Genomic DNA, 21,087 nt, shown 5'->3' with positions numbered 1-21,087 from the left:
GCTCCCATTAGGTAAGGGGCCAAGAGCGTGGTCCATTGGTTCGGTGGCCATCCCGCCACCAAAGTGACCCACTCAAAAGCTTTCAGGAAGGCTTCTGGGTCATCAATAGGCCCCATCTTTGTGAGGTGTACCGGCCTTATGGCGGTTGTTGGGGTTGTTGCTTGTCCAGGAGAGGGGCCGGAGGGCCTGGGAAGCAGAGTGGCCAGCTGCTGAAAGCATTGTTGCTGCTATTCCTGGTGCTGGGTCCCCACCTACCTGATCAACTGCTGCTGCTGGGCCCCAAGTTGCTGCACCTGTTGCTGCTGGAGCTGGACTGCCTGTTGCTGCATCTGGTTCTCCGCCCACCATTTTATAAACTTGTCCAGTTCCATCGTAGTCTCTCAGGTGGGCAGCGGGCTAGGAGCACGTGCAGTCCCCTTGTCTCAGGGGTTACCCGTGTTCTCCACCACGTGTAGAGGGTCATGTCTGTCCCTCCCGGTCAGACCTGGAGGGAGGTCGCACCCTCTCACTACTGCATCTCTGTAAAGACCAGCATAAAGGGCCCAGGCTGACCCTCTAGGCAGGACAGAGCACCAAACAGTCTAGAGGATTGGGCTCTCAGGCAGGGAGGAGCAACAACAGGCTAGGGGCTCAGGACCTCAGGCAGGGCGGAGCACCAAAGAGTTTAGGGCCTACCATCTTCGCTCAGGCAGATGGCAGACAAATGCAGGCCTCTTGGCTTAAGATGGGGAGGCTGCCACCCCAGGGTGAGGTTGGCAACAGTGGGTAGGGAGACCCAGCCCCACACTACTCCACCAGGTCTCAGCCCAGGGAGGCTAACAGTGGCGGAGGGCTCCACCATTGGGTCTGCAGGGATCCCATCACAACACACTGACCAGTATTCTGGCCACACAACTGAACTATTGTCTGGTGTCCCTGAGCTACTTCCTATGATCCCCTCGCTGGGTACCTTCAGTTCGTAGAGGTCCTCCGTCTCCCTGGGGTACACAGCTAGCAGCAATCCCAGCAGCTCTTTGGCGTCATTGCTGGCTGCTCTGACAGTCCCTTTGGGTCCTCGGTGCTGCAGAGGACCCCCTTGGGTGCAAGCCCCAGCAGCGAACATGAGGTGGCTGTCTCCTTCACCGGCTCTGGCCCAACTGAGCTGTAGGGACTGCCTTTTATACTTTCTGTCCCACCCCTCTGTTTTGGGCAGGGTGGAGGTGGCTTGCCTGGCTCCACCCACTAGTGGGTGCAGGGTGGTTCCTCCCATCAGGTGTGGAGGGAGGCCACGCCCCCTTGCTCCACCCACTCTAATTTTGTTTTGAAATTTGCTAGCTTATATCAGCCAGATATTACCTTACTCCACAGGAGGCTGTGCTTCCTGTCAAAACACATACATCTGCAAGCAAAACTAGCTCTGTACAGGCCAGCTGCTTGCCAGGTTCAATTAGAGGCTGAATGTGGTTAATGGCAAAACGAACCACTTTTGACATTGGAACAGCTGCATAACTTGAGTTTATTCCAGTCAGTACCAAGCGGCGATGGGGTGGGGAGGAATGGGATGAGAAGCGTATTGCTGTGGAAGCATCTGTGTGATAAGCAGAGATATGGTCTCATTGCCTGCAGTCCTTAACAAAAAAGGAAAACAAAAAAAAAAGCCAACTTATTTTGAATCTAAGCCACATGTGTCAAAATGTAGAAGTTCCTTTTAAATCTATTGTCTCCCAGTCAGCTGTTATGGTGATGGGATTATTTTGATGGTGAGTGGGTTATGACAGAACCGCTGGGAATTCTGTAGAAAAGATATCCCCAAACTCTAGGTCCATGAGGCACCTGCTAGTGGTCCACAAAAAGATAACCAAACTGGTTGTAGGGTGCTGGCTCTTCTTGTTGTTCACAGCTGCTAAAAAATTCATTAAAATACAGCTAAACATACATTCAATGCTTTCCTGTTACTACTTGCTCACATGAATTGCGGCTGTTGCCAAAGCAATGTTACATAAGCATGACAGAGAGGTGGGTGATTGTGAAGAGAAAGGAGGAGTCCCCAAGATAATCTCACTGTTAAGATAGGGGTAAAATTTTCCAAAGTGTCCTAGAGGCTTAGGAGCTTAATTTCTATTTTCAAAAGTGACAGGCATTTAGGAGCCTAAATGTGAACTTTCAGTGTGACTTAGATGCAAAAATCAATGGGAGTAAGGTGCCTAAATACCTTTCAAAATCTGGCCCCTAAGTCACTTTTGGAAATGGGAATTCAGCTCGATAGTCAATTAGGTGCTTTTGAAAATTTTACCCATGGTTCACACTTTGAAAAAGTTTGGGCATCCCTGCTTTAGAACATATTCTCCTTGGTATGGAAGGCCACTGGCAGCAGAGAGAGCTTCTATATATAGTTCAAGGATTAACTCTGGGTATATACCTATATATACACACAACAGCTTACATGTAGTAATACAAATTGTGGATACAAAGAATTAGATATCCAGAGACTACTTGCATCCGTCTATTGGAAGTATTTCTAAGACATACGACTAGGCATGAAGGTATCTAAGGGAGCTGTTTTCCCGCCATGCCTAGTTATGGGTATTTTAGATTAGAAAATATTTTCAGTGGCAATTAGAAACCATGGGTCATATTGTGCTACTAGTTACACTGGTGTAAATCTGGAGTAGTTCCACTGAAGTGGCTGGAATTACTTCAAATTTACGGCATGGTGAGAGCAGAATTCGTTCAAACCAAGCAAAGGTTGTTGTAGTTTGTACAGCTTGCTAGTCTCCGGGAGAAAAGGCGCTATTATGTATTATTACATATCATCTCTCACTGCCCCACTGTGTCAAGCTATACTGCCAGGGCCTCCTTCTCTGCTGCCTTGCCCTTTAAGTAATTATATACATCTAGGCTAAGTGGACGCAAAGCACCACCAATTCCCTTCGGTAGCATTTTGTGCTCACTTTGCACAGGTATAAATGGCTATACCATGAGAAAGTTGGCAGAGATTCAGGCATGCAACAGTTCACTTCTTACTAAAAGGTTTTTAGGGCCAAATTCCTCTCGTAGTTATACTTGTGCACCATCCATCGTAGTCAGTGGATTTCAGGGTGGAATTTGGCCTTCAGTGACTGTAGTGGTGCAGGTGATCCACTCCAGCAGGGGGTGGGGCAAAAGCAGCCAGGGAGGCTGTGGAAACCTGCAGCTAATTAGGGTGAGGCTTGTTAGGAGCCAGACAGGAGGCAGCTGCTGGGGCAGCCCAGATATAAGGAGCTGCCCAGCAGAGGAGAGGAGAGTCTCTCCCTGACAAGCAAGGGAGGAGGACTGGCTCCCAGGGATAGCACCTGAGATAGAGCAGTGCTGGGCAGGCTCAGGGGAGCGGAGGGTGAGCTCTGGCCTGTTACCTGCTAGGCTGCAAGCCCCTGCCAGAAAGGGCCAAGGAGATGCAAGGGCCAAGGGGAAGTGGCCCAGGGATGATAGGCAGACAAGGGGAGAGAAGGTGGGCAGAGAGGCTGCCGCTAGAGGGTCCCTGGGTCGGGACCCAGAGTAGTGGGTAGGCCTGGGTCCCCCCCTTGCACTGCACCTGGCCACAGAGGAGCATAGCCAATACAGACTGCAACTTGCCTCTGAAGTGAGGGGCTAGACTTTAGGCTGTGGTTGGCACCTGCAGTGGGTGCAAGCCAAAGGACTGCAGTGACCCTCAGAAGGGGGGTGAGAAAGAGGACACCACTGAGCGGGGCAGCAATGCGGCTCCGAAACAGCGGAGTAGAGCAGACAACAGGCAAAATACCACCTGCGGAGGGTGCTCTAGAGCTGGACTGACCTAATTCCTGGAACAACCACCAGGAGGCACCAGCAGTGGTGAGTCCACACCGTTACAGTGACTCACACAGAAATCTAACATTGCTTTGCTTTCTATGGTTAATGGAGGCTTGTTAATGAAAATGCCAAGTGTAAATCATTCCTAGACTCCAATGTAAATATTGCTATCGCTACTTTCTAGGATCCCAGATCTAAAACATGCTTCATATACATTTTCTCATGTATTTAGGTAGAATCAAGATCAATTATTTTTACTATGGGAGTAGAATCATGATGTGTGTGAGCTCACAGGAAAATAAGAGAGCAATGTAGTACCCTTGATCCTCCCTCACTTATCTCAATACAACATTCTGCTTGCTTCTTTCCTACTCCGCTCCATCCACTCCATCTACCCAAGGACCCAGACTCCCAATCACTCCATCAGGCTTACATTAGTAAATTGAATCTTAAGGGCATCAAATATTGCAATAAAACAGAATTTACTAACATTACCCTGCTGTGTCATTTCTTTTATCCCTTCTCATCCTCTTCTTTCACCTCCCAATCTCATTCTCCTCTTACCTTTGTTCCAACTTTTCACACTATAATCATCCGCCATCCCTCATTGCCTCTTCATTTTTTCTACCCCCTCTAGCCCTCCTGAATCTTTTTCCATCATTCCCTTCTATCCTCTTTCCCTTTCCCCATATCTCTCAGACTTTCTAATTCTACCCCCTTAAGACTTCCCATCAGGCCCTTTTCCCCAGCCATGACTAGTTTGTGCCTTGACTGAGTGGCAATAGAGAAAAATGTATTCTGTGCGGATTTCTGCCTTCCACTGGAGACTATGGGTAGCTCCCACAACCTTGAGTCCAACTATTAAAGACAGAACCCGATTCTTTTCTCACTTTACTAACAATTGTAACAGTGAATGCCCAGAGTAGCACCACTAAAGCCAATGGAGATACACTGGTTTTAATGAGAAGAGAATCAGCCCCACCAACTTCTTTAGATCGCTCCACTTCATTCTCATAGCATTCAAAGCTCATCTGCCTGAGCTCCAGGTAGTAGTCTGGGGTTTTCCACTCTGCCTACAAACTTTCTGCTGAGTTGTCTCACCCTGGTGAGGCCAGGGGCTAAAACTGCAGCTCGGGAGAGGAGTGGTAGGTAGCAGGATGGCAGCAATATGCGGTTGTCACTCAGCTCTTAATGGTAAGTTTGATTGTACAGATGCCAATGCACAAGCCTCCAGGAGAGGAGTGGGCAAGGCAACATAGTGTGAAGAGCAGATATTTTATTTAGAGCTGTCTACAGTAGGGCTTCCTGGAGGTCCAGCTGGGATTCTCTACACCACAAAAGGTCCAAATCACAAGACACAAGGCAGATCTAAGAACCAATGGGAGGGAAGGGGGAGGGGGGGAAAGCACAGGAAAGTTAAAAGAAAGCAGGACTTGTTGCTTTGTTATTAGTAATGTTCCCTATAACCTCTGTTTATTGATTCAGAATGTCTGATGTGAATAATTTGAGGCGTCTGCAACAGAGTATGAGTAATTCCTGCTCGTTTTCGCCAATAGTTATATTGGATGTGTTATCAGTGATTAGACTGAATCTTCATTTTAAAAGGATGCTGTCAGACCTGTGATCACCTTGAAAACTAGTGTAATCTGGGAGGGAATGTCCTCCATATTATAGACATCTCCTCCTCTTAAGGAAAGAAAGCGATACATCACTTTTACCCTGAGAAGTAATACAAATATACTGACATCTCCTCCAACTTATTTAGCAGTCCCTTCTGCCTCCTCTTATAGTCTCCCTCACATTTACATATTGTCACCCCTCCGCTGAGTACTAGCAGATGTCAGGGCCTTGAGGTTGGCTTCATGCTGGAAGAGAAATTAGTGAATCGGAGACAGGGGTTTTTTTTATTAGTGTAATTTGTTTATTTATACCAGTCACACCACAGAAGTGGTCACAAATGTCATGTGGGCAACCCCCCCTTTCAGAAATCTTAGTCTAAATGCCAATTCCTCCCAGAGAATAATTTTCACCACCCCCATTAATTAACTCTAGCAGAGATAAAGGCAGAGAGTAAACTCTCTTCCTGTTTTGGAGAAGCTGTTGCAAAAAATCTACATCACAAATACAGCATTACTTCAAAGACTGTACTCTGCTCATATACTAAAAGAACTTGAAAGACTATTACAGAGACAAGATGGGTGAGGTAATATTTTTTTATTGGACCAGCAAAAGATATTACCTCACCCATCCTGACTCTCTAATATCCTGGGACCAACAGGGCTACAAAACACTGCATACAACATTGAAAGACTATGCATAATAGCACCCTCTGGTGACTCCTCAGATAACAAGATATGTTAGGGGGGAAAAGCCATGTAAACACAGCTTTGAACCCCAGTTCAGAAAAGCATCCTTATTCCGGGCAGCATTTCAACACATGAAGTCAATGGGACTCAGTGCATATGCTTAAAGTTAAAAACATGCATGAGTGCTGCCCTAGACAGAGATGGAGTTAAGCACGTGCTTATGGTGCTTTTCTGAATCAGGGCCTTAGAAAGCAAATCTTCCTTTTTAGCTAGTGCAGCAGAGCTTCTTTAGAAAGCAGATAAAACCCTCTCACCAGCAAGACAGAGAGAATGCAACGGTCCAAGTCCTGCAGCCTGTATTTATGAAAGTAATCCCTACACAAGTAGCCCCTTTGAAGTAAATGGGATTTCTTGAATCATTAAGTACTTCCCATGCAAGTGAGGGTTGCAGGACTGGGCCACTGAATTATTTCTCAGAGGGGTAGCCATGTTAGTCTGAATCTGTAAAAAGCAACAGAGGGTCCTGTGGCACCCTTAAGGCTGTTAGTCTTAAAGGTGCCATAGGACCCTCTGAATTATTTCTGTTCATCTCTTTCAACAGTTAAAAGAGAAAAACTAGTAAGTCAGGGGCCAAACCTATGTGTTAAGCGACCTTCAATTCTCACTGACTTAATGGGAGCTACCTGTGCTCATCCTCAGGTCCAGATACTGATACCTTTACTCATGCTGAGTAGCACCTTACTCCCTGAGCAGTTCCTCTGATGTCAATGGGACCATGAGTGGAGACAGGCAGGAAAGAGAGTAAGTGATCAGCTCCAGAGGAGGTGGGATGAAAGGGCATGTGCCTTCAGTACATTTTTAGTGAATAATCTCAAAATATCCAATTTCCTATAACCCAGGAAGCACATTTTAAAATATGGATACCAAAAAGCATGTGTCCTTATGTGTAAGTATTTAAGTGTAGATGTACACACGTCATCTCTAGAAGACATGGTGATTAAACGCGAGCAGTCATTAACATCTTCTCTACACAAGGGGCCCCAGCACTGCTATCAACGATGGAGCTGCACTGGTGACAGCAAAGATGAAAAATATTGGGGGGAACAAAGCCAGTGAAGTCAAAGCCTAATGCTGCAGATCCAAGAGAGGGAGTGTGAATGGACATGCCCTATTCTAAGAGCTTTGCCCATTTCACTGGTGGTGCTCATTCAAAGAAGTACGCAAGGTAATCGTGAGAGACCGGAGGAAGAGCTCTATGTAGCTTGAAAGCTTGTCTCTCTTCCCCAACAGAGGTTGGGCCAATAAAAGCGATGACCTCACCCACCTTGTCTCGCTAATATCCTAGAACCGACATGGCTACAACAACGCTGCCAAAAAGTAATCCTGTTCATTTCAAGGTCCAGTAATGAGAGCAGAAAACCAAATCAGCAAGTGTCAAATGGAGAAAGGTGAAAAAAGTATATTGAGTTCTTATGATTTACACATTTGCTTCAAGGAACCTCTTAAAAACTTGTGAGAAGTAATTCCTATATATGAGCAGTGACCATGCAGTAAACACTTTGTTTTGTCGTTATTTAATAAATGGCCTTTTTTGCTTAGTGGAGGGTAAAAATATCAAACTATTAAAACTAAAAGCAATTTTCTATTCTTTTTCAACCAACATTTGCACAGTCTAAGGCTGGTACTTTACAGCAGTGCAACTTTCTCGCTCAGCAGTGTGGAAAAAACACACCCCTGAGCACTGCAAGTGTCAGCGCTGTAAAGTGCCAGTGTATACAGTGCACCAGTGCTGGTAGCTATTCCCTTCGTGGAGGTGATTTTTTTCAGCTATGCCGCGACTACACAAGCCATATTAAAGCGCTGCCGCAGAGAGGCTGAGGGAACTGGGGTTATTTAGTCTACAGAAAAGAAGAGTGAGGGGAGATTTGATAGCAGCCTTCAACTACCTGAAGGGGGGTTCCAAAGAGGATGGAGCTTGGCTGTTCTCAGTGGTGGCAGATGACCGAACAAGGAGCAATGGTCTCAAGTTGCAGTGGGGGAGGTCTAGGTTGGATATTAGGAAACGCTATTTCACTAGGAGGGTGGTGAAGCACTGGAACGGGTTACCTAGGGAGGTGGTGGAATCTCCATCCTTAGAGGTTTTTAAGGTCAGGCTTGACAAAGCCCTGGCTGGGATGATTTAGTTGGGGTTGGTCCTGCTTTGAGCAGGAGATTGGACTAGATGACCTCCTTAGGTCTCTTCCAACCCTAATAATCTATGATGAGGGGATCATAGTGGATAATCAGTTGAACATGAGCTCCCAGTGTGATGCTCTGGCCAAAAGGGCTAATATGATTCTGGGGTGCATAAACAGGGGAATCTTGAGTAGTAGCAGAGAGTTTATTTTACCTCTGTATTTACCACTGGTGTGACCACTACTGGAATACTGTGTCCAGTTCTGGTGCCCACAATTCAAAAAGGGTGTTGATAAGTTGGAAAGCAGTCAGAGAAGAGCCAAGAGGATGATTAATGCACTAAAAAAAACATGTCTTATAGTGACGGACTCAAGGAGCTCAATCTAATTTGCTTAAAGGGAAGGTTAAGGGGTGAATTATAGTCTGCAAGTATCTACATGGGGAACAAATATTTAATAATGGCTTGTCAGTCTAGTAGAGAAAGGCATAACATGACCCAATGGCTGGAAGTTGAAGCTAGACATATTCAGACTGGAAATAAGGCGTACATTTTGAACAGTGAGTAATTAACCAATGAAACAATTTACCCAGGGTTGTCATGGATTCTCCATCACTGACAATTTTTAAATCAAAATCAGGTGTTTTTTTCCTAAAAGATCTGTTCTAGGAATTATTTGTGGGGAATCCTTTGGCCGGTGCTATACAGGAAGTCAGACTAGATGATCACAATGGTCCCTTCGGCCTTGGAATCTATAAACAAGTTTCCACTCCCAAAAGCAGAGTCAGTTACAATCAAAGTTGTCCCAGTCATTTGTTTGCTTTCAAGAGTTATAAAATCCTCAACCACTAAAACGGTCATTTATCTCAATTGTTGTCTATAGTGCACTGTACTTGGCAGGGCAATCTATGGCCCCTCCAGTGACTGCCTACAAGTAGATTGCACAAGTCAGAATAAATTCTGCAAATAAACAAACAGATAGATAGGATTGCCAGGTGTCCAGTTTTTGACCGAAACACCCGGTCGAAAAGGGACCCTGGCAGCTCCGGTCAGCACAGCTGACTGGGCCACTAAAAGTCCAGTTGGCCGCAGCGGGGCAGGCAGGTTTCTTACCCGGCTCCACGCGGCTCCTGGAAAGTGGCTGGCATGTCTCTCCAGTTGCTAAGCAGAGAGATGGCCGGGGGGGCTCCGTGTGCTGCCCCCGTTTGCAGATGCCACCCCAAGCACCAGCTCTGCAGCTCCTATTGGCCGAGAACTGGGGCCAATAGGAGCTGCAGGGGCAGCGCCTGTGGGTGGGGGCAGCGCACTGAGCCCCCTGGCTGCTCCTCCGCCTAGGAGCTGGAGGGACATACCACCAATTCCCAGGAGCCGTGCAGAGTTCCTCCATCCCTGGGAAATGCCAGGGCTGCCTGAGGTCAGCACCGCCTGGAGTCTGCACCCCAAACTCCCTCCCACGCCCCGACCCCCTTCCCTAGCTCAGAACCCAGAGGGAGAGGATAGGGAGTGAGTGGGGGGTGGCGTCTCGAAGAAGGGGCGGGGCAAGTGTGTTCGGTTTGCTGCAATTAGAAAGTTGGCAACCCTAACAACAGATCAGGCCAAATTCTGCTCTCAGGTCACAATTCAACAAGATTCTTAAGCATGCGCCTAACTTTAAAGAGGGGCTGACGACCCATTTAATTAAATGGAGCGAGGCACATGCTCAAATAACTTGCTGAACGCAGGCCTCAGAACTGAATCATACCATTGACTTCAGTGGAGTTATTTCAGCCTTTCTGGGGTTAAGTGAGCACAGAATTTGGCCCAATTTGTCAACAACTTCAGTGGACTGCATTTGATCAAATTCTTCTCTGTTACTAGGTCTACAATCAATTTGTTTTCTATTGTCTAAGTTAAAGTCACTTAAACAATTAACATTGTTTGTGCACCACTTTTTTTTTTTTTAATAAAGAAAAAACCCAGCTCATTGTAAGTGGCCTTTGGATGCTAGCTGCGACCAGTGAGTTTACTAAACTTTGCCTTCCTAAATAAAGTGAAATCCACTGCTTTTGTCAGGGTCCCATTTTGCCATGTTTACTCAGGTTGAACACTACCCAATGCTGCATACAGTTCCACTGAGATCAGTGGAACTACTCCTGCAAGAAGAAACTATCTACTGTGACTTAGTGCACCATAATAAGGTGCTTATTGCTCTATCGAATGAAAGGTTTAATGTTAAAAAGAATTAAATGTCAGAATGTGAACCCTTTACTCCCTCACTGGTGAGCAGCTATTCACACAGGTATGTCAGTGGAACTACTCACATCACTGACAGCTTCGAAGTCTAGGTTAGGCATTCACATGACTATGCTGATGTGAGCCATATAAGATGTATGGCTAGATGTTCTATAGTCAGGATTAAGTCATTATACAAATGTATTACATGACATTACAGTTGGCAAAAGGCCCAATTCTGTTCCTACTGAAATAAAATGCAATACTCCCATTAATGTCAATACTCCCAATTTGGCCCATAGGGACAAATCCAGCCCCCCCTCCGTGCTCACTGAGAGCCCCATAATTCACTGCTTAGACAAACTGAGGGTTTCCAGGAGAAATTGAAGCTTGTAGCAGTACTGGAGGTACAGGCAAAAGGCCAGCCCAAAAGGCAAACTACTTCAGTTGCTGATAGAGATAAATATTCTACATTTAAAAAAAACAATAAATCAGGCTGCCCTGAGTGCTAGCCATTCTTATTAGCAAAGTTCTTGCCATGCTATCAGATTCAGAATGAGATCTAGATATAATTAAATAAGTTAAAAATCAGGAGCCAAAAAATAAGCAAAGTGCGCTCCATATCAAAAAGGAGGATTGGAAAGGTTCAAACAATATGAAGAAAACCAATGGATTTTTACTAATTAAAGGTCTTTTCCTGCAAGCCCTTACACATAACTAGTCCCTGGGAGGATAGGCATAATGCAACTTTAAAGGTCTAGTAGGAAGCCAGATGGTCAGGTGCCTGGGGAGTGTTTCTGGGCAGTCTGACATAACCGTCGAAGCTCAGAGAAAAGAGTCAGAGCCGTGGACAAGAGTCACACCAAGGGTCAAACCAGAATCAAAAGTCACACCAAGGGTCAAAGCCACAGTCAATAACTGAGGTCAGTATGAAGGAGCAGGACCACGGAGCAAGGTGAAGTAACAGGAACAAGGAGGAGGAACCAGGCAAGGAGATAGGAACTTGGTCTTGGGGCATCTGGTCAGCAGCAGGCCGAGCCACTAGTTGCTCAGACAAGTGGTCTGGCAGAAACAGGAAGCTTAATATTAGGAGGTGACCAATTAGCAGTAAGCTATTAGTCAGCTGATCCCACTGAAGCAGCGGGTGTAGTCTCTGTTTGCAGGGTATCATCTACGGTTTCCCTGGTTGGCATTGCAGCACAGTGGCATAAACAGTAAAGCTCCTGTTTTGGGGCCTGTGTTTGAGACCTGTGATCCCTGACAGTCCCTTGGGACCAGGTTTTTCAGGGTGATCCTTGTGGAAGGTCCATACTTTTGGAGGGGCATGAACATGATGGACTGGCTCCCAAGAACATTCTTCAGGCCCGTAACCTTCCCAGTCAATCAGATAATACAGTGCTCGTCTGCACATGTGGGAATCCAGGATATTCTGAGCTATGCACTCCTCATGGTCCTGAATTTGAGCCGGGATGATACAGGAGCACACACTGAGTCGTGCCACAGGCACTGGAGTTCTATTGAATAGTCTGCCAGCCTCACTGCATAAATCAGAAACCAATGAAGACAGCCACTACCGCTGATACTCTTGGAAACAGGTTGCTGTTGTGTATCAGACACGGCTGGCTCAGTCACCTATCAGGGGTCCCAGACGCAGTGCATGACTTTCGAGCAATGGGAGGGGAGTTCTCTGAACCTGAGTCACCTACAGTAATTTAATTATAGTCCCATGGCCATTGCAGTATGACACAGTCGAAGGGATATGCAAGGGACTCCACAAAATGGCAGGAAGGAGCCCAAATGTCAATGTGCTGGCCCAGCATAGGGCAGGAGCTAAAATGGAATCCTGCTATTCTCTGTTGTTGAGCCAAAAACCTCATAGCAGTAATTACAGCTGCTCTGAGTTGATATGGAACCATCCCCAGACAAGGTGGCAGTATGGAGCCTTGAGTGGCTGCAAATAAGCAGGTGTTATTTCAGTACACTAGCGGGGTGAAGGAAGTGATTAACCATGTTCAATAGCTGTGTTGAAGCTGTGTGTTTATTAAGGGCAGACGTTCCTGAATGTACACACACGCTCCCCTTAGTTAGAAGCTGGAAGCTCCTTGCCAATCAGTAGTGAGTTCAATCAAGGGTAGAAAACTGTCAGCCATTTGAGCACCAGTCAGATCCAGCCCTGCCCTGCCGAGAGAAGATAGGGCTGCCCTGGATAACCAGACTGAATCTGTAGGCTGGATCTCAATACAGTTTCCTGTAATTTTACAAAACTCATTGGGATTGAGAAAACACCGTAAAGGAGGAATCGCAGACTGGAGGCCAAATGTCTTCGTGAGCTATATTACATCATTGAACCAAAGACACCCTGCCAGCCTAACGGCTATAGTAATTGTCCGTTTTTTCTTATTCAGAGTTGTGTTTGTGCTCAATATCATGGATGCTAAAACAACTGGTTATGTGGTACAACTAAATGTTTTATCTAGTTGTAAATGGGTGAGCCCATGTGAAAGTGTAACCCACACACTTCCTGGGTGTGTGAGTGAGTGAGAGATTTGCTCTACAGCCTTACCTAACAAGCTATTGGCTTTTAGCTCAGGCAGTAGAGGCTCATACACTAAGCTCCAGAGGTCCCCAGTTCAATCCTGATGACCGGGGTCTGTCGGCGTTACAAGTGGAGGCTCGTCCGGGATTTCAACTGGGAAGTCTCTGAAGCTCAGGATGTGCTTCCTCAGCTAGGGGAAGTATGTAACCCACACACCTCCTGGGTGTGGTGTTCTGTCCCATCTAGTGGCACCAAAACCACTTAGAGAGAGAGATTAATGAGTTTCTTAACAGCCAATTGGCTTTTAGCTCATGCAGGAGAGGCTCATGCACTAAACTCCAGAGGTCCCCGGTTCGATCCCGCCCGCCAACAATGGGGGTTTGTCGGCATTACAAAAGCAGAAGATCTCTGATTGTCAAGTCCCAATCTCTTGAACTGTTTTGTGAGATTTAAATAGGGTTTGGGCCCTGTGTTATATACTTCATTTTAAAGGAAAATAAAAAAACTCTAGTTAGCCCCACACTACAAGAAGGATGTGGAAAAATTGGAAAGAGTCCAGCGGAGGGCAACAAAAATGATTAGGGGTCTGGAGCACATGACTTATGAGGAGAGGCTGAGAGAACTGGGATTGTTTAGTCTCCAGAAGAGAAGAATGAGGGGGGATTTGATAGCAGCCTTCAACTACCTGAAGGGGGGTTCCAAAGAGGATGGAGCTCGGCTGTTCTCAGTGATGGCAGATGACAGAACAAGGAGCAATGGTCTCAAGTTGCAGTGGGGGAGGTCCAGGTTGGATATCAGGAAAAACTATTTCACTAGGAGGGTGGTGAAACACTGGAATGCGTTACCTAGGGAGGTGGTGGAGTCTCCTTCCTTGGAGGTTTTTAAGGCCCGGCTTGACAAAGCCCTGGCTGGGATGATTTAGCTGGGAATTGGTCCTGCTTTGAGCAGGGGGTTGGACTAGATGACCTCTTGAGGTCCCTTCCAACTCTGATATTCTATGATTCTATGATGTTAGTTTAGCTAGGCTGCATTGTAACTGCAGTGCTGTAACAATTTATCTTTAGAGTGTTATTCAGTAAAAAGAAGTGGGTGGGTGTATAAGTAAGTGTAACTGAATTATGATAAAGACTGGTACTGGATTCATAAGAAGAAAAACAAAGTGAACACCATTATAATTTCCACTTTTAGTATTTAAAAGGTTCTTATAGAAAATCCAGCTGTAGTTTCTCACAAAGCTATGAATTCCAGGTCTCTGCAAATACTTTGTCAAAGGAGTTCTGTAGCACAGAATTGGTAAGCAAATTGATTTACCTCCCCTCTATGTAGGTTACACTAACTTTGTAGAATGTCCAGAAAGAGACAGCGTGAGTTTCTCCTCGTTACAGTATTTTTTGGACAGGCCTTGGGAAAGAATAGCACTAGACCTGTGTGAAGAGAGGGGTCATCCCTATCTAAAAGCCACTGATTACTTTTCTAGATGTGTTGAAATTCTACTTACAGACTCATAGAAATGTAGGACTAGAAGGGACCTCGAGAGGTCATCTAGTCCAATCCCCTGCACTCAGGCAGGACCAAGTAAACATAGACTTTCCCTGACAGGTGTTTGTCTAACCTGTTCTTTAAAACTTCCAATGATGGGGATTCCACAATCTCCCTTGGAAATCTATTCCAGAGCTTAACTAGCCTTATCCTTAAAGGATGCGTGTCCGAGAGGCGCCAAATCTAAGAAGTCTTTAACCATCAGAATTCAGTCAGAAGTTTGTCAAAGTTAAACCAGGAGACCAACCACAGAGAAAACCAAATGAACACAAAAATTGGGCAATACCAGCTGTTCTCACTGAACGGAGCGGCATCCTGAGATCCTGTAAAGCTGAGACTGACTGAAGTACTCAGCAGAGGAGAAAAGGGAAAAACAAGTGGCATATCCAGCTGGTTCCCAACCTGGTTGAGTTGCCTTGTGATCCTAGCAGCAATGCTCCAGGAGGGAGGGAGGGAGATAATCCAGTGGAGAAGAGTCCTAAATGTATTAAACAGGAGCCTGCACAGAAGCATGAGCTACAGAGCTGTGGTTGCCTAAGTGGTACTGTGACAGACTCATAGAATCTCTATAGATCAGCACAGAGGGGAATGTGTACCACATACTCATCTGTGGGTTACACATAGTAAAAGACAGTCCCTGTCCTACAGTCTAAACAAACAAGACAGGATGGGAAGGGAAACAAAAGCAGTGAGAGGGGAAATGACTTATTCAAGATCACATAAGAGGTCAGTGAGAGAGCTAGAAATAGCACCCATCTCCTGAATCCCACTCCAGTGCACTATCCAATAGCCCACATTGCCTTTCTAACTGATAATTAACCAGTGCCGATGGTTTATGCCAGTGCAGTAACATTAAATCAGGGAAATAATATGCATTACTAATAAAGATAAAATGTTAAATGAAAAGTGCAAACGTACTGCATTCTTTTCCTTTCATGGGGTCGGGTAATCCAGAGCACGCCGCCGACTGATTTGGGACAGCCACCCTCCACCTGGATCCACTGCTATCGCATTCTGTGTATTCATAGTGGTAATCTGTCTGCAAATAATTACAAAGAGTCTCAGTTTCATCATAACATTTGCTCCTCCACTTAACCAGGATCATTAATCAAGAATCCAATATTTTGCCATTTCTGTTATAAACTAAAACGTATCATGCATCATTCCCATCACACTGTTCTCATTTATTATTCCATATTGCATGCACAAGTGTGCTAGGCTGTGTACAGAGCTGTCATAACTATAAAGGGAAGGGTAACAGCCCTCCTGTGTACAATACTATAAAATCCCTCCTGGCCAGAGACTCCAAAATCCTTTTACCTGTAAAGGGTTAAGAAGCTCAGGTAACCTGGCTGACACCTGACCCAAAGGACCAATAAGGGGACACGATACTTTCAAATCTTGGGGGAGGGAAGGCTTTTGTTTGTGCTCTTTGTTTTTGTGGTTGTTCGCTCTTGGGACTGAGAGGGACCAGACATCAATCCAGGCTCTCCAAATCTTTCTAAACAAGTCTCTCATATTTCAAACTTGTAAGTAAACAGCCAGGCAAGGCGTGTTAGTTTTTATCTTTGTTTTCTTAACTTGTAAATGTACTTTTTGCTAGGGTGTTTACCTCTGTTTGCTGTAACTTTGAACCTAAGGCTAGAGGAGGGTCCTCTGGGCTCTTTGAGTTTGATTACCCTGTAAAGTTATTTCCCATCCTGATTTTACAAAGATGATTTTTACCTTTTTCTTTAATTAAAAGCCTTCTTTTTAAGAACCTGATTGATTTTTCCTTCTTTTTAGATCCAAGGGGGTTGGTGGGAGGAAGGAGGGGAATGGTTAATTTCTCCTTGTTTTAAGATCCAAGGGGTTTGGATCTGTATTCACCAGGGAATTGGTGAAGAGTCTCTCAAGGCTACCCAGGGAAGGGAATTAGCATTTGGGAGTGGTGGCAGCGGACCAGATCTAAGCTGGTAGTTAAGCTTAGAAGTTTCATGCAGGCCCCCAAATTTGTACCCTAAGGTTCCTAGTGGGGAAGCAGCCTTGACAGGAGCAAACAGAAAGATACTGGGGTGGGATTTTCAAAAGCATAAGAGATTCAAGATCACAAGTCCCATTAAAATTGTGCTCCCGAGTCACTGAAAATCCCAGCCACTTTCCTTTCCCCAAACAATTTAGGAGATTTGCAAAGCACACAAGGGATAGAAGAGTACAAACCCCAGTGAAAGTCAGTGACATGCTCCTAAATCATTTAGGTATTTTTGAAAATCTTCCCTTTAAATTCTAATTGAGGCATGACCCTAAGGGCCAGATTTTCAAAAGTGCTCATTTCTCGCCTAAGAACCCAAATAAGTGGCCATTTGTTGCTGAGCTTATTTGGTAATCTGACCATCAGTATGAAAATGGGAGCAGCTGGCTACGGAGCACTTCTGGAAATCTGGCCCTTACACAGGTGCCTAAATGGGAGCTGAACTCTTTTGAAAATCAGACCTCAGTCGTGGGTGCTGAGCGCTTGAAAATCTGACCCGAGCCCTTTGAAAACCTGGCCCAATGAATAAAACAATAGGGTCAGGAAAGATCAGGGTCACAGTAACAAGATCACAGGATCACTCTGTTTTGATGTGGGCACATCTTGTAGACCCATGGAAGGGACAGGTTTATTTTTAGTGGTTATTTCATTTTAACACATCTTGTGGACTACGATCAGGCAGTGAATCAGATTAATGATGGCATAGGAAAGGAACTTGCAGGAGGAATGGCACTCAGCTTCCACGAATTCCAGCCCACACCAGTCCATACTGCCCTAAAGGTGATTCCTCCAGGCACACTGGCAGGGCATTGTGGGTAATCCTGCACCACTGCTTTCCATGATTCTCCACTGCACCGACTTTCCACTTGGTGTAGGAGAAAAGGGAAGGGATCGAGTCACTTGTTGTGGCTCCCAGATTCCCAGGGCATAGAATCATAGAATATTAGGGTTGGAAGAGACCTCAGGAGGTCATCTAGTCCAACCCCCTGCTCAAAGCAGGATCAACACCAACTAAATCATCCCAGTCAAGGCTTTGTCAAGCCGGGCCTTAAAAACCTCTAAGGATGGAGATCCATCCTGGCACAGATGTAGATCAGATCAAAGCCCAGATGCACAATTGTTTCACAAAAAAAACAGTTCCAACTTTCCTTCCTGGTTACTTACAGAAAAACAAGCAACACTGAGGTTTAATATCTCTGCTGCTGTTACTGGGAATCTCCTGAAATCTTTGGACAATAATCCAATTCTATTTAATGTTAAAGTTTTTAGTATTTTACACAAAGCTGAAAGTGATAGTCTGATTTGCTTTAGAATAAATATCTTTGACTCAACTTGAGTTTTCAAACAAAACATCAACAATGCATTAGAAACTATGGATTCAGGAAAATATTTGTCTTCTAAATGATATAATAATAGAGAATAAGACACTATCTCCTGAGCTGCAAGAGACATACATTTATTGCAATCTCAAGACTATGGAATATATTCAATGTCCATTTCTCCCCTTCTCATATTATTTTCAAGAAAATAGGCCAGTCCTTGCTCACCTCCTTATTTAAACCTTCCTGTAGAGCAAGCAGAATATATAAATAACTTAAAGGTAACAGATTGAAACCATCTCATGGCTTATATCATGCATGGAAAATTCATTTACAGTCTGAATTAGATATCTGAGACTGGAATAAGAAATGGAAGAGGACATTTCAACCCTATAATTGTCTCACATCTTCAGATCTCATTTTTTGCTTCACATCAGATCAGCAAAATTATACAGAGCAGGTTTGGTGCGAGCCAACACATGTTGGTCTTGTAACATTTCTCCTACTATAATTGAGTCTCATTGTCTGAATGTTAGCCCACCTTTAGGCAGTGGCAAAAATTTCTCTAGTAGGGAAAATGAATTAAAAATCATAGAAAGGTAATTTTCAGTGCTCATTCTGAAGGCAGGTGGAAAGTCATTGGTTGCCTGAGATCAATGGGCTAGCCCCCACCCCTCCTGCAGAGATCCCTGTGGAAGGGGATAGGGGCAGATGCCTCATTAACTTTTCTGCAAAAGCTTTCTAGGACATGTGCATTTCCCTCACCCTGACCTGCCCCACCACATGTGTGGAAAGCCAGATTGGTGGAGGACTTAAAAAGGTCACCTGTAGGGATACAAAACTTAACTAGTTTCCTAAAGCATCCTCCCTCTATGGCATCTATCACAGAATTTATCAGTTTTCAAGTGAAAGGCAACCCATTCTTGTATTTAAAAATTAATCTGAGTTCTTTCTGGCTCATACATTAATCACCTGTAATAAAAAATCTGCAAGTAAAATTCTGCCCTCAGGAACACCTGTGCAGCCCTGTAGTCTCCTACATCGCTCCTCTTGTGTGCTCTAGAACTAGCTTTTCCAAGAAGCAAACAAACGTGTCGAGAAATATCTTTTTAAAACTTGTTCTTGATATGACATAGGTAGATATTAGAACTCACCCATTACTGTTTTAATGGATTCACTTATTTATATAGTCATAGCACGTAGGAGCCCCAGTCATGAACTAGGGCCCTGCTGTGCTAGGTACTGTATAAACACAGAACAAAAGGACAGACCCTGCCCAAAGAGCTTACAATCTAATAAGTATGAGACAAGAGACAAGAAATTGAGACAGACAACACGGGAGTACAAAGAAACAGTGAGACAGATCAGCATTACAGACTATGATCTCTACACACAAGCAGACTAACCATTGCCAAGATGACTGATTCCAAGGCCAGAAGGGACCATTGTGATCATCTAGTCTGATCTCCTGTATTACATAGGCCAGAGAACTTCCCCAGAATAATTCCTAGAGCAGATCTTGTAAAAAAAACATCCAAACTTGATTTGAAAATTGTCAGTGATGGAGAATCCACCATGACTCTTGGTAAATTGTTCCAATGGTTAATTACTCTTGCCATTAAAAATGTATGCCTTATTTCCAGTCTGAAGGTGTCTAGCTTCAACTTCCAGCCATTGAATCATGCTAGGTCTTTCTCTGCTAGATTGAAGAGCCCATTATTTATTATTAGCTTCTTCTGTAGATACTTTGACTGTAATAAGTCACTATGGGGGGAGGGAGTGGGGAGGATTGCCCTGGGGATGTCGCAGGGAAGTTTTACTGGGACCTTCTGCACTGGGGATGGGATAGCAGGGGGTGACTTCACTTGAGGGATGATACCTGAGCCTGTAACCTGAGCCAGGAAGAGGGTTGGGGCTAGGCAACACCTTTGCCCAGGAAACTGGACAAAGGCTGGAGGAGGAGCCAGGGGGAGGCTGGGTGAGACTGCTGGAGGGGGTTTCAGTTTGGAGTGGTCTGGGGAAATGGAGGGAATCCCAAGGCTGGGAACTAAGCTCCCTTCCTCCTCCCCCCTCCCCCTCACCCCGAGGGACCTGACTGAGGGGTCATAGAATCATAGAATATCAGGGTTGGAAGGGACCTTAGGAGGTCATCTAGTCCAACCCCCCTTTGTCAAGCCTGACCTTAAAAACCTCTAAGGAAGGAGATTCCACCACCTCCCTAGGTAACCCATTCCAGTACTTCACCACCCTCCTAATGAAAAAGTTTTTCCTAATATCCAACCTAAACTTCCCTAACTGCAACTTGAGACCATTACTCCTTGTTCTGTCATCAGGTACCACTGAGAACACTCTAGATCCATCCTCTTTGGAACCCCCTTTCAGGTAGTTGAAAGCAGCTATCAAATCCCCCCTCATTCTTCTCTTCTACAGACTAAACAATCCCAGTTCCCTCAGCCTCTCCTCATAAGTCATGTGTTCCAGCCCCCTAAACATTTTTGTTGCCCTCCGCTGGACTCTTTCCAATTTTTCCACATTCTTCTTGTAGTGTGGGGCCCAAAACTGGACACAGTACTCCAGATGAGGCCTCACCAATGTTGAATAGAGGGGAATGATCACGTCCCTCGATCTGCTGGCAATGCCCCTACTTATACAGCCCAAAATGCCGTTAGCCTTTTTGGCAACAAGGGCACATTGTTGACTCATATCCAGCTTCTCGTCCACTGTAACCCCTAGGTCCTTTTCTGCAGAACTGCTTCCTAGCCATTCGGTCCCTAGTCTGTAGCAGTGCATGGGATTCTTCCATCCTAAGTGCAGGACTCTGCACTTGTCCTTGTTGAACCTCATCAGGTTTCTTTTGGCCCAATCCTCTAATTTGTTTAGGTCCCCCTGTATCCTATCCCTACCCTCCAGTGTATCTACCACTCCTCCCAGTTTAGTGTCATCAGCAAACTTGCTGAGAGTGCAGTCCACGCCATCCTCCAGATCATTAATGAAGATATTGAACAAAACCAGCCCCAGGACAGACCCCTGGGGCACTCCACTTGAAACCGGCTGCCAACTAGACATGGAGCCATTGATCACTATCCCTTGAGCCAGACGATCTAGTCAGCTTTCTATCCACCTGGTTGTACCTACAAGCTCTGTTTGGGACTGTGTTCCTGTTGTCTAATAAACCTTCCATTTTACTGGCTGGCTGAGAGTCATGG

At 45.3% G+C, this 21,087-nt stretch overlaps 1 protein-coding gene across 2 annotated transcripts in view; it reads right to left on the bottom strand.

The window, feature by feature from the left end:
* ELAPOR2 (endosome-lysosome associated apoptosis and autophagy regulator family member 2) overlaps window positions 1-21,087 on the bottom strand; it is a 154,193-nt gene that overhangs the window by 68,671 nt on the left and 64,435 nt on the right. For both annotated transcript variants that reach the window (XM_034765423.1, XM_034765431.1), the window contains exon 2: window positions 15,470-15,590. In XM_034765423.1, coding sequence (XP_034621314.1) covers window positions 15,470-15,590 — 121 coding nt within the window. The remainder of the gene's footprint in view (window positions 1-15,469; window positions 15,591-21,087) is intronic.

Source organism: Trachemys scripta, chromosome 1, assembly GCF_013100865.1.
Source record: "Trachemys scripta elegans isolate TJP31775 chromosome 1, CAS_Tse_1.0, whole genome shotgun sequence".
In the NCBI taxonomy this organism is placed as follows: domain Eukaryota; kingdom Metazoa; phylum Chordata; order Testudines; family Emydidae; genus Trachemys; species Trachemys scripta.
Note: the sequence above shows the minus strand (reverse complement) of the source record. Positions and strands in the feature narration are given on the sequence as shown.